Source organism: Seriola aureovittata, chromosome 11 (genome assembly GCF_021018895.1).
Source record: "Seriola aureovittata isolate HTS-2021-v1 ecotype China chromosome 11, ASM2101889v1, whole genome shotgun sequence".
In the NCBI taxonomy this organism is placed as follows: Eukaryota; Metazoa; Chordata; class Actinopteri; order Carangiformes; family Carangidae; genus Seriola; species Seriola aureovittata.
In genome coordinates, this window is record NC_079374.1 from 9893547 (window position 1) to 9906877 (window position 13331).

At 39.2% G+C, this 13331-nt stretch overlaps 2 protein-coding genes across 3 annotated transcripts; one reads left to right on the top strand and one right to left on the bottom strand.

Moving 5' to 3' along the window:
* Positions 1-2689: 2689 nt before the first annotated feature.
* On the bottom strand, positions 2690-5035 carry trim13 (tripartite motif containing 13). 2 transcript variants are annotated; one of them, XM_056388928.1, is made up of 2 exons: positions 4873-5035; positions 2690-4220 (listed from the first exon to the last, which is right to left on the bottom strand). In XM_056388928.1, exons 1-2 carry the CDS (start codon positions 4903-4905, stop codon positions 3018-3020), a joined length of 1236 nt encoding a protein of 411 aa, XP_056244903.1. In that variant the 5' UTR covers positions 4906-5035; the 3' UTR covers positions 2690-3017. The 2 variants fall into 2 exon arrangements, with proteins under 2 accessions (XP_056244903.1, XP_056244902.1); XM_056388927.1 differs by lacking the exon at positions 4873-5035 and adding an exon at positions 4319-4866.
* A 751-nt stretch (positions 5036-5786) lies between these two features.
* spryd7b (SPRY domain containing 7b) lies at positions 5787-13212 on the top strand. Its single transcript, XM_056388929.1, has 5 exons — positions 5787-5955; positions 7120-7236; positions 7675-7841; positions 9638-9740; positions 11972-13212. Exons 1-5 carry the CDS (start codon positions 5850-5852, stop codon positions 12067-12069), a joined length of 591 nt encoding a protein of 196 aa, XP_056244904.1. The 5' UTR covers positions 5787-5849; the 3' UTR covers positions 12070-13212.
* Positions 13213-13331: the final 119 nt, after the last annotated feature.

Genomic DNA, 13331 nt, shown 5'->3' on the forward strand with positions numbered 1-13331 from the left:
TCGACTATACGCCAGAATTCTTTCTGAAATATCAAAATATAAATATATACAAATATTCAAGTCAATATATTTTTCTGTTGAAGATATTTTATAAGACCGATTTCTTCTCTTAAAGGCCCGATTGCCCTGATCGTCTTTGGTATCTATTTTGTCGCTCATAACGACGCAGTCGCTTTACATTGTATATTGTGTCGGCCTTATGCCAACAACCCTATGATGATATATTCTTTGCAGGGCTGAGACACATTATATGGTGTCCTGTGACTGCTGTAAGCCTCCATTTTAAGCGCGTGTGAACGCCATGTAGGCATCTCTGTACCAGGACATCCGACGACAACGATAATCCCAAATCAGACGTACCTAATAAAAATCACAACATTCATGTTTTACGGGCTTTTGGAATAAATCGCTGGCTTTTGTAAAAAATTTGGACTGCAAGCTGCAGGTGAACTCGCAGGGTAAAATAAAGCACTTCAAAATCAGATAGGTGGAGAGAAGAAGCTGAGAAGTGGTTACACCTGTTTACGAAATCGTATAGAGCCGACCTTGGTTTTTGATGAAAATATTTGAAATAAATAAACGTGTTGCACAATATTACTTAAGTGATTACATTTTACACGGTGGCCATGCTTTTTTTTTTCTGACAAGTTTAAGGCCCAGTGATATTTTGCTGTATACTGAACAAACCTACGTTGCATCGGTTTTCTTCCATTTGGCCTTGTGGGCCTTTTTATTGATTCTGAATTCTTAGATTTGTTTGTGCAACTATAATTATAAATAAACTAATTATAACTAAATTACGGGATTTGGCAAAAAAAGTTTTTTTTCTAAGTAGGAAGGCTGCTTGGAAATGGAAAATAAATTTATATCAAATATATATATTTTAACATCCGGGCGTTTTGTTATAGGAGGATAAGCCTGAATACAATAATATGCCTTATTTTATAACGCAATGGGTACAAGGTGGACTTTGAAATTACATTTTCTGTGTGTGTGTGTGTGTATGTGTGTGTGAGAGTGTGTGTGTGTGTGTGTGAGAGAGAGAGAGAATTAATAGCATCAAAGTAATCCATCAATAATTTTGTAAATTCTTAAATCATTTCCTAAATACTGTGATTTAAATCTGAAGTATGTTTGGATTATTTCGCGAATTTAGGAAAGCTGCTGACTCCGCACACCGAACATCAAAATGTGGAAGCAGTCTTGATAATGATGTCCGAATGTCCACATTTTGTCTTACACTTGTTAACTTTCACATTTTTTGCCATTTTTACCAACCTACATGTAGGTCGTGAATATTTTAATAATCTGTACAATTGTACAATTATTCACTCAATAGCATAGTCACCCACAGGATTTGATTGCGCTTGTATTCTTTGCAACCATACTTTCCGGAAAATGTGAAAAATGCTTTCTATGTAAAAAATAATATTATAACAATAGTAGATTATATTGAATAAGCTGTTTAATCATTAAACAGGTCTTTACTTAAATTACCATCACACGCTAAGACCCACAGTGTATAAGGGTGTGGGACCTGATCCAGGGATGTGATCAGACACGGATAAATATTATTCGCTTATTTGTTCATTTAGTCACGTGCACTGATTGTGTACATGGTGACTTGAAATTTATTTTGATTAACACTCACCATAGGCCCGGATCTGATTTAAGTGTCTGACCGTGCGCCTTGGCTTAATGATCATTTTTCAGAAAAGTCTTAGTTATACACCGTTATTCACAATAGTTTCTTTTGATTTGGCTTGAGTTAACGTTTGTAAGGCTATATTTAAATTTGCGTGCAGTCACAATTAAAATATTAATGTGGTGTGGTACTTTTATTTTCATCCTATATTTGCCTGGCAACAGAAGGCTATATATGTACCAGCGTGTCATGACGTACATCCTGAATTATGGTCAGTGCTGACATCACGGATTCACTTTGTGGTCTGATCTTAGGATTTTTAAAAATGTATTTATTTATTTATTTCAAAATGCATATGCTCAGGGGAACAAATGAATAAAAGGTTACATGATCAATGTACAATTCATTGTTTGTCCGTTTGCTCCGACCTACTTTAAAGAAGACCACAGTTGGTGAGAAGCCAAAGATTTCACTGAGCAAACCCTAATTTAAAAGAACTTCAATTTGCCTGCATAATTGCACTTTGATTTTAGGCTTAAAATCACGTTTTCTTCATATTAAGATGGTAGAAAATATACTTTTAATTTAACATCCTGTAGATGTTTGACTTTATAGACCGGAACAAGTCGTGCTACGAATGACTCGCATGAACCTTCGCAAGTAAATTTTGTGCAGAAACGAAATGACTGCCGAGTACGCGTGTCAATCATGTAGTCTTAGGTAAAGGTGTATTATCATTGGGTAGAAGAAATGCAGTTGCAGATTTCATGAAAACAACATAACACCACGGGGCCGTGTTCTTTTTTACCTCTCGCACCGTGTCTGCAGCCTGCTGAATATTTCACACGGGCCCTGTTATGCAACGTTTGTAACCTTGAAGAGGTTGCAGCATCACTGGTGCGGACGCGCTCTGCGGGGAAGAAGCCATAGATTACACTGTATACTTGTTTAATTACTCACTTGCGTAGTTCACTGGCTCGCCACGGTTCCTAAATAGATGTCTGATTTGGCCTGTTACACTAAATAAAAAATCAAACATGGATGTGTCTTACATTTCTCAGTTTTATTTATCAAGATCATCTTGGAGAAGTATAAAAGTGTCATCGTATTAAGAATAGATCGCACATTTGTGGAAAGAGGTGTGATTTAGTGTCTGTCCTATGTAAATGAAGGCTTGAATCTCTGAATGAATGATTGATTCTGTGGCTTCAGAGAGGTTGAGCAAAAAAAGAGCAAAAGACATAATAAACAATTAGATAAACAAATGTTTACATATGCTCAGGTGCATATTTGTCACTACTTTTGTGCATCACACGGGTCACTTGGGAAACAATTTGTAGCTGTGAGTGCGTGAGATGCCACAGGCTAGTAATTAAAACAACTTACAACTGCCAATAAAACTGACAGTAGAGTCAATTAAGTGCACGACACATTCCTGGCCTGCGCTCATTAAACTTGTGCACATGTCAGTCATTTCCCGCAGGTACACAGCAGTGTGGCTGAGGTGCGAGGAAACTGTAGTAAGAAATGGTTCAATCTGAGAGGTTACGTAGGCTGTAAGGTTGTGCGGCTGCAGCAGGAGCAGAGTTGACAGCAACAAACTCATAAATAAGGTGATCCACCGAGGCGCTGCCATCCGTGAGCCCCCCACTCTGTACGAGCCATTCTCATGGGGGACTGAGATCTTGTCCACGTCTCTGAGCCTTAGTGAATCCCACTTTTTTACATCGAAATTGCGCACAAGGGGGCCGACGTCCATCTCTTTCCGGGAGGGCAGGGGAGTCTCCTTAAGGACCTGTAATCTCTCCCGAAACTCCTGCATCTGCTGCAGAAAGCACAAGGGGTCGGAGACGCTCCTGAAAGACTCCGCGATGCTGAGCGCCAGTCTCTGCTCTTCCAGTGCTGCGCTCAGCTTGGTGATCTCCGGGTCATATGCTTGCATCACCACCAGCTTCAGTGTTTCAAAATCGGAGAGGATCTCATTCTTTTTGCATTCAAGTGCACTGATGAGCTTGTCGAAATAGTCTGTTACCTTTTCTGCGTCCTTGGTCACGGACTGAAGAGCCTTTTTCTTACTGGTTTGTAGTGTCTCCAGGCAGGACAGGATATCTGCACTCTGCCAGCTCTCCACCCCGTGAAGCAGCTCTTCAAACGCCTCCTTCTCATGGTCATATGCCTCCTCCAAGGAGCAGAATTTATGCCCTTTGTGGTCATCTGTAGTTGCGCAAAACCCACAAATTAGTTTTAAGTCCGTGGCGCAAAATATGTTAAGAGGCTGGTCGCAGTGTTGTTTACAAGCAGACATCTTAGGCAGAACCCTTATTTTGCTGTACTTCTCCACTATTCCGCGCAGAGAGTAGTTGATCTGCAGGCTGTTTGCGCCGTTGTGAGGGGTCTCTTTGCGGCATGTGGGGCATTTGAAAGGTGTTCTGAAAGCTGGACCTCGGTTTCCTTCCAAGAGTCCCTCCAAGCATTTCTTGCAAAAGCTGTGTGAGCACAGCAAGACCCGTGGGTCCTCGAAGAGACCGCAGCAGATTGGGCAGGTAAGTTCCTCTTCTAGCTGCTCCATGGCATCCTGTAAACACATTACCCAGGCGTCAAATCGTTGCCTAATTTAAATAAAAGAGCAATAAATCAACACTTCATAAAATAGACTACATAATACGCACTCACACTCAGAGATGCTGCCACGTAAGGGAGCAGCAGCAATATATTACACACGAAAATGCTGTAGCATCACAAAGGATACAGATTTTGCAGTCATGTTCCAGCTGTGTCTGGTGTATTCCCATCCTCAAAATGAAACTGACTTGCATTGCTGTACCCGCGCAAAAGGCTGACAGGCGCTCTGCCAAAGGCTCCGTTTGCCAATCTAATGTTAAGTAACATCCTGTGTTTGGTGTCTCTCTGTAACCAGCTGGCGTTGTAAAAAAAAAAAAAAAAAAAAAAACTTAAAAACGCGTCGCAAAACCAAGCTGAATATAAGTCAAAATCAATGATAACTTTACAGACGATTTTCTCCTAGCTTTGTATTACAGAGTAGCAGGACGGTGGTTAGCTGTGATGAATCCTAAATTATCGCCGCCTAACCAATCCAATGCGACAAATTAGCGACAAACAGGGTTCACGTTTGCGTTGCTCCTGTTGGCAAGGTACTGAAGGAGGGCTGTGACAGATTTTGCAAGCGCATAGTAACATGCAACTACTGGACCAAAAGAATCACTCACCAGCTGCTGAGACGCACAGTGCAACGCAATCATGGCGCTTGTTGCTGTGCAGACTTCGCCCTTTCCGGGTATGGAGTTAACTGTTTCAGTGGCGCACAGAAAATTAAGATACGCTGCTTCCTCGGTATTTGCCCACACGTACACCCACGAGCGTGATACGATGCCATTAATATGAAAGCTACTGGTATTTCGATTTATTCGACAGTTTAATTTTGAACATGACGGATGTTTACGTTTTTGTCCCTGCAGGGTAACTTGCAGAGGATCCCTGCCAGTTGGATGGGGGAGGGGCTGTTGCTATGCAAAACATTACAGCGTGAAAAACTGTCAACTAGGTTTTAGTCCGAGCTTGGCACCACAGGCTTTTTATACTGCCCCACTTCAGTCACTCGTGTGGGCACTTGTCAATATATGCATGTGTAAACAGTTAACACGATAAAGGCGCCCAAGTGCATCAACTGGTATGAAGAGTAAACTTCAATTCTGTGTCGCACTGAACAAAACAAGTGGCAGATTATCTGCGCACCGTGAGCGAACAGAAACGGAAATAAGCTAGAAACATCAACACCATTGGCTTCATGTTTCAGCCAGTTCAAATCAGCCTCTTAGAGTGCTATTCACTTATCAATTTATATTAGCATTTCAGCACTTGTGCACTACTAAACATTTGATGTTTTCCTCCCAAAACTCACTTTTTGTTCACTTGTGATTATGTAACTTCGATATCCAATAGTTACTTAGTCACGTGTAGAAATTTTGACCTTGATTTTCTTCCCTTGTTTCCATGCCATCAGGAGCAACTGCCTATCTTAGCCACTGTGATTGGATACAGTGGGGTAGCGGGGGCTTATGTAGCTCCGACCTCTGCCGCGGTGTGTCGCTGTTGTTTGAGGGGAGTCTGACGTTTGAACGGCGAGCGCTCTTTGGTTTGATGGTATGAGTTTGTTTCCGGATGTTTAGCTTAGTATCGGACAAGAATGGCTGCGATGTTTACGTGTTGTCTAGGCTGCTGCGGAGATGGCGGATCCGGGCATATTCCCCTCAAAGAAATGCCCACGGTTCAGTTAGATACCCACCACATGGGTAAGTGAGTTTGTCTTTAATTTTCACAACTGATGTACAGATAGTTTATGTCTTCACACGTCGACATGGTTGTGTCTGTGACTTGATGGTTTGCTACTTCCGTTACCATTAGCTAGCTAGCTAACTGTGCTATTGAATGTTTTGTGGCAGAGTGGTTGCAGACAGTTGTGTCTATTAAACAAACCGTCATTATACCGCCCATGAGGTTATCGCGTTGTTTTATACGACACGACTTGGCGCAGCGACACGAACAAATAGAAAAACTGGGAAATCTGACCGCTTCTCTCTTGCAAAGACATGACAGATAGTTTTCAGAATAGACATTTCTCAGTTTTTCACCAATTAAACTTTAAAGATCCCCTCAGTTTTACGGTAAACACAGAAACTTTGATTCTACACTGCGAAGATCAAACATACAATGGAAGTAACAATAAGAAAAATACATTTTTGAGTTGAGGGACATGAGGTATTATTTGTCTGAGTTGTATTTCATTAATCTTAGCTAACCTAACCTCAGATAAGCAAGGATTCACAGGGGAAATGCAACTGAAGCTTTAACTTATTATAATATAGTGTCGAGTGTTGATTTTGAAATACAACAACTGGTTATTGAACATAAACCTAAAATACTCCTCTTGAATAACTGACCCACCTTTTTACCCTGAGGAATATCTGGATTTTCAAATGGCACCTGCAGAGAATTCATACTGTCCAACAATAATAATAATAGTAATGCTGACACGATCAGCAGATAAACCAACCACCAAAAAATTAATCAACAATTTTGATCTAAAAAGTCATGTATTTATTGTTTATTTGTTTTCACTTAAAAAAGGTTCAATTATTAAAAAAATATAGAGATGTTCACAAAGACCCTCACACATATGGAAACACATTTTACCTACATATAGTCAGATATAGATAGATAGATAGATAGATAGATAGATACTTAATTCATCCCCTTCATTGGACAAAGCAAACTGTTAGAAGCTGAGCACTTGGAAAATATAAGGATTTTATAATATTATGACTAAATAATTCCTTGATAATTCAAGAAATAGTTGACAGAGTAGCTAACAATGAATATCAGTTCTTGTCAAAATTACTTATATGAATTGTATGTGTTTGAACTGAAAAATGTATTCTTTTTTTTTTTTCTTCCAGGCACAGATGTGGTCATTGTAAAGAGTGGTAGGAGGATATGTGGCACTGGAGGCTGTCTGGCCAATGCTCCTCTGCACCAGAACAAAAGTTACTTTGAGTTTAAGATCCAGTCCACCGGTAGGCATTTGGTTTTTAGTTGATCACCCTACTCTCATACCTCTCATGCCTTCTTTCCCTTCCAGATTGCCATTTTCTAGTGCATTCCCAGTGGTGGTTATTGATTCTGACACACTGTACTTTTTAGTAGCTACACTATCTTGTGACTGCATGAAAACTGATGGAATTCTGTTTACTCACAAGGACAGCATCTGAAACCACGAGATATTTTCTTTCTTCCACATAAGATTTTAAGCAAGACCACCCTCATGCAGCTTCACGCTAGTCACAGACTGGTTTTGCTATGTAACATTTATTTTTCAATATGCTATGTATGTGAATCACACCTACCAACTTTTTATTGCAGCTGGTCTTTGTTATAAATATTAATGCGTTATAAGCTTTGTGTTTTAAGTGTTTGAAAATAGCAGGTACTTTAGTGTTGTGCTTTGTGTTTAGGTGTGTGGGGAATAGGTGTGGCCACGCAGAAAGTGAATCTTAATCAAGTGCCTTTGGGCAGAGACACAAACAGCCTAGTCCTGAGGCATGATGGGTCTGTGTACCACAATAATGAAGAAAAGAATCGTCTACCTGCAAACAGCCTTCCCCAGGAAGGTGACATTGTTGTAAGTTCAAAATGTATTTTATTTGATCATGAATTGAAGTTTGAGACCAAATCTTTGAATATTTTAAGTGTTACCAGTTGCTTGTCAAGCTGAAACTTTTTCTTATCTCAATCTTCATCTTGTCAAATAAATCAGAACTGGCAAGTGTAAACACATACAGACACCAAATTTATTAATGAACTGGACTCATGAGCAGGGAAACCGGTTCCAATCCAAAGATACCTGTTGCCTGACATGGGGAGTGACATGATTTTGTGCAGAGTAAAGGTGCACTAATGCTTGCTGGAATTCCTTTTATCAGTCTAGTCTGTACACATATTGAGCTATCTCATGGTCTTCCAACAAGCATGTGACTTTAGATTGTGTGTATTTACAAAGTTAATCAACCTCTAAAGACTAATCATCTATTAGGAGTACTGCAGGTAAGCCTGTTCCAGCAGGCCTCTGAGAGGCACAGTAGTAATAGATATTTTGGGTTTTTCCTATCAGAACTCAATGGACAAATGGACTGTGGAGCAGTTTGTGTCCTACGGGTGCAGGTGGTTGCAGCACAAAGCACAGCAGGGGCATGTGAGAGCTGTTTTAAGACACATGCCGACCTCTGCCTGTCAGTGTCAACAAGTGTGTCATTATCTGTATGGTGGAGTTTGCCACTTTTTACCTGTTTATTATAAGACAAATCACATTTCTTTCTTTTTCCCAGAGCTAAAAGCTTTCTTGATTTATACTTACTCATGCTCATTTTATGACACTATATGGCTCGGCTAAAGAATAGACCAAAACAGCTTGGAGCTACCACAACTGGAACTTAACACTGGCTAACTTTGGAGACCCTCTAAGTCCTTTAGTGGCAGTACTGTATTTTTGTGAGATGTATCAGACCCCCACAACCACCACCACTATATACATGTGCAAGTGTACATAAGACATGTATGCCGGCGAATGTCGATGAACTTGTCATACTGCAAACTAACTAATTGTGCAAAATAATGGGAAGGAATTCAGGTTAGCTAGTGAAACTGTTATCACACCCTGAATTCAAATATACAATGCTACCACCACTGAGATCCATGCATGCAAATATGCAGTGCAATAAGTGTGTGTTTATGACTAATAGGCTGCAGGTTCATGGAGCAGTGTGTAAAACTCACATGCATTGTCATCAGTTCACTTTATCATTTATTCCTGGACAATGACTCGAAGCTCTGACTTTGTTCAACACATATTTTCAATACAAAGGTCTTTTTTTGATGGTTTTAACTGATTTAGGCCACACACACACACACACACACACACACACACACACACACACACACTTCAGAGGCAAAAGAGGCCACCATAAAGACATGTAATACACAGATTTTGTGCAGATACTAAAATCATGCATTTATAAAGTCTATGATATATTAATAAAATGTTGTCAGGTAGTGAAATCCTTAATCTACCAGAAAATGTGTAATCATGTCATGTATTTATATCCCAATTTGTGTCAGACACATTTTCTTCTTTGATAGAGTCTCATTGTAACTGCAGGAAGGAGAGGAAGGCAAAGAATACTGCAGGACAAAACATATACATACTTGGGTTTTGATTTTATTTGGCTAAACCAAGCCTTTCCTGCTCCTCTTGAATTAGACTGAAAATAGGAAAGAGTCTCAATCTTCCACTAGTTTTCATCAGAAACTTTGGATAGCCAGGCTATAAATATGAAAGTTTCTTTTTGACAGTTAAACCAGGTTTAAATGTGTAATCATATTCACATTGATTAGTTTTAAATTTTTGTCTATATTCCTCAGGGCATCACATATGACCATGTGGAGCTGAATTTATACCTGAATGGAAAGAACATGCATTGTCCTGCCTCAGGAATCCGAGGCACTGTATACCCGGTTGTTTATGGTAAGTTTATTTGTTGGCTTGTTGACTTGTTAACCAAGGTTTGTACTAATTTCTTTAAAATTGAAGCTAATTTATGTGAATATTATTGACTGTGGAACTGCTTTCTCAGAAATGCCATTATAGCGGTTACAATTTTATTCCACTAGAGGGCTGCATTTGTACATTTTTACATAACATTGGCCAGCTCGGGTCATTACCATGGTCATTAGTTGTACTTTAGAAAAAAAAACTTTTTTTTGAGCACAAACAGATTTTACTTTCCCAAGAGTGAGTTACGTGAATGAAACCAAATAAGGTCTTTAGAAGAAAGGGGCAGTCTTACCACATAGAAACAAGACATGCAGGTTTTATTCTAGTCAAAAGCTATAGCAGATGATTTCACTGACTGTCTTGCTTTTTGTTGCATGTTGAGCTAGTCAGTGAAATCAACTGGTGAGTTTATGTTGGAAAGAAAACATGTAAACTGTTGATATTTAGTGGTAGCTTTGTATGTTACTGGCCTACAGCAACAATAATGACTAATTTGTTTGAGCTTTCTTGTGCAAATACCCTAAAGCACTGCTGCTTTTTTTTTTTTTTAGAAAATAATATCCATGTGATCAGAGCATGACCCTGGGTGCTTTCATAAATCTCATGTCAAACTATTAACTTTATTTTCTGTTGTGTATGAACAATAATATTATCCATATCCAAAGGGCAAGAGAAACTTTTTTGGCAATCAGGATCATGACTTCACTATTCACCATATTCATATTCATGTCATTTACAGCAATGTCAGCTATCTACAACTCTTGACTCAATTTTGTAATAATTGCTCCTGAGTTTTCATGGGAGAACAACTGTTTTTCTGTTTTAAACTACACTTTTGAAATGTGGGGCATAGACAGTATCTTATGAAACCAGTGAATGACACTTATCTCAAGTGATAACTAAGTTCCTCAAACATCGCCTCTGCTGTTGCCACACCTCCAGTTGATAACTAGTGAACAGTACTGTAAATTGGTGTGGCTTAGAAGTGGTGCTGCTTCTCTAGCTGAGAACCAATTTGCATAACAAGTCAATTACAAGTCTGACCAGGTATTTTAAGCTGAATTTGAGTTGATATCATTCTAGCACCCTAAGATTTCAGTATTATGAAACTTGAACAGTTTTAATGTTGACATCTGTTCAAATGAAAGGCCTTTCTCAGGGCTGATAGCTTGTCAGAGCAGGAAAAACACAAGTGTCAGTGCTAACATCAGAAACTACAACATCTTGTAATGGGATCACACCGCAAAGCCTGTCAACATTTTGACGTTCCAACCTATAAGTACTCATAGTCATTACTACATTATTACATGACTACTCAGTACTCATGGATCAGACCACACTCATCTTCATTTGAAAAAATCTGTCCACAGACAGACATATAAACACCTACCAAAGTAGTCAGAACTGCTACTAGGTGTCTTCAGGACAACAGTTTGCCATGATTAAACACACACACACACACACACACACACACACACACACACACACACACACACACACACACACACTCTCACTCTCACACTCACACTCACACTCACACACTCGCAAGATGAAAACAATACTAGCAATGCAGTTGCGACGGGTACAACTGCTTTCTGTTTACATGAGCTGGTTCCAGGGTCCTGGTGTTGTGCATGTCTCTCTGTCATGGCTTAGTGGGGCACTTGATGAAACTGCCATCATTAACTAAATTTGTTTAATCTGAGCTTCTCCTTCCATGACAATTTTCCAAATTGAAGGAAGTTTTCTCAATCAACTTCTTACTTTGAGTGATGTGGGCATACACACAATTGTCTGCACAAGTTAGAATAGTTTTGGTTATTTCATATGAAGAAGTTTTGCATTTGTGTTTTTCTCTGTTCTTGTCTCACTGGGGTGAATTAGAAAAAGGTAATAACATGAAGCAACATTTCAATTAAAACATGAACAGTCTTTTGGTTGTTTGGTAATGTTGCCAGGCCACTGTCAATCAAACTTGATCAATCCACACCCAGAGTCCCAGTGAAGCAGCTGAGCCAAAGTTTTGTTAGTTATCTCTTAATGATAATATGTAAGCATGGTTTTTCTGATGTTATAGAGAAATGTTACAATTTTAAACTAAGTTTCTAGTGGCTTAAAGGTAAATATAAATGTTGTTGTTTAGGTAATAGGTTAACATTTACACAATGTCTAAGCTTGTGCTTTCTCTTCTGTTGTTGCAGTGGATGACAGTGCCATCTTAGACTGCCAGTTTAGTGACTTCTATCACACACCTCCACAAGGATTTGAGAAGATCCTCTTTGAACAACAAATCTTCTAAAGGAGCACTTCAGCCTTAGCCCCTCTTTACATTGTTGTCCTCCTCTATATCTCATAGCAACCTCTGTGGCACTACAGTTTGGCCTTGATTGAATGTTATCTCAATGTGTGGCTTGAATGCCTGTTTTGTTTCCCTTGATTACTCTGTCTTGCTACTGCTGCTCTGGATTGATGTTGGAGTATCCTTCAAGAAGTGGGGATTTCTGATCATTGTTCGGCCGTGATGGGCTGCTACAGTCTATGCTGATGGGAAACTCAAATCATTACCTTGTGTCAGTAGTAATCACCCTGTATTAACTGAAACACTTTAAGTTGCTGTCAACATCCTCAGTCTGTGAGTAGATGCCAGGATCAGAAGCCATGTCTGATTGACAGTGCTTTATAGTCATGTTTTTTCATATGTAATCTACTAAATGCTAAACTGTTATCTGGCTCTATATTTATTTGTATTTATTTGAATCACAGATCACAGTGATATGTTAATTTAGTTTGACAAAAGATGCAATTTCTGGGCCATCAAGAGTTTGTGGACTAATTAAGGATCAGCTTTCAGGACTGACATATCATTCAACAATATCCCAATTATGTTTATGTTGCCTTCTTTATGTAAAAATATAATTAAAAGTGGGGATATCGCAGCATTTCATGTCACTGCTTCAATTTGAGTTTAGACAGAGATGGTTTAATATACGAACTCCAGTACACCAGTGCACATTCCAAGGAACAGACAGTGGCTGAAGTTGACTTTTCACTGAGGTATGCTGAGGTGATGGTGCTGGAAAATGTTTCATGAAGTGAAATGTTTCTTAAATTCTGTGAGACTAATATGTATTAAGCCTGATTCCTATCAACTCACTTCTATGAATAGCCATTTAGTTTTCCCACACTTTTCTTGTCATGAAATCTTTTTATGGAGTATTTATTCTAAATATCAGAATATTACCAGAGCTGGTGCTGGTTGTCTCTGATTAGAGATATATGGCTAAAAATGTCAATCTGTTGTGTTGTATTGGCATTGCATATCTGCTGCTGAAGTGTGACCGCTAAATATTTCAGATGCTCGTCTTCGTTTGCACTAATGATGTTATTGTACAAGCAAATCCAAATATTGTTGATTCATTAAACTTTTGTGTCTGGAGGCATCCTTTTTGAGTCCTGAGTAGTTAAGTTGCGTATCATCATTGTAATAATCAGTGTAATTATCCGCAAAAATGAAGACAGGTTGCACAGCTCTCACGTTTCAGGATGGTTGCTGCGGCCGAT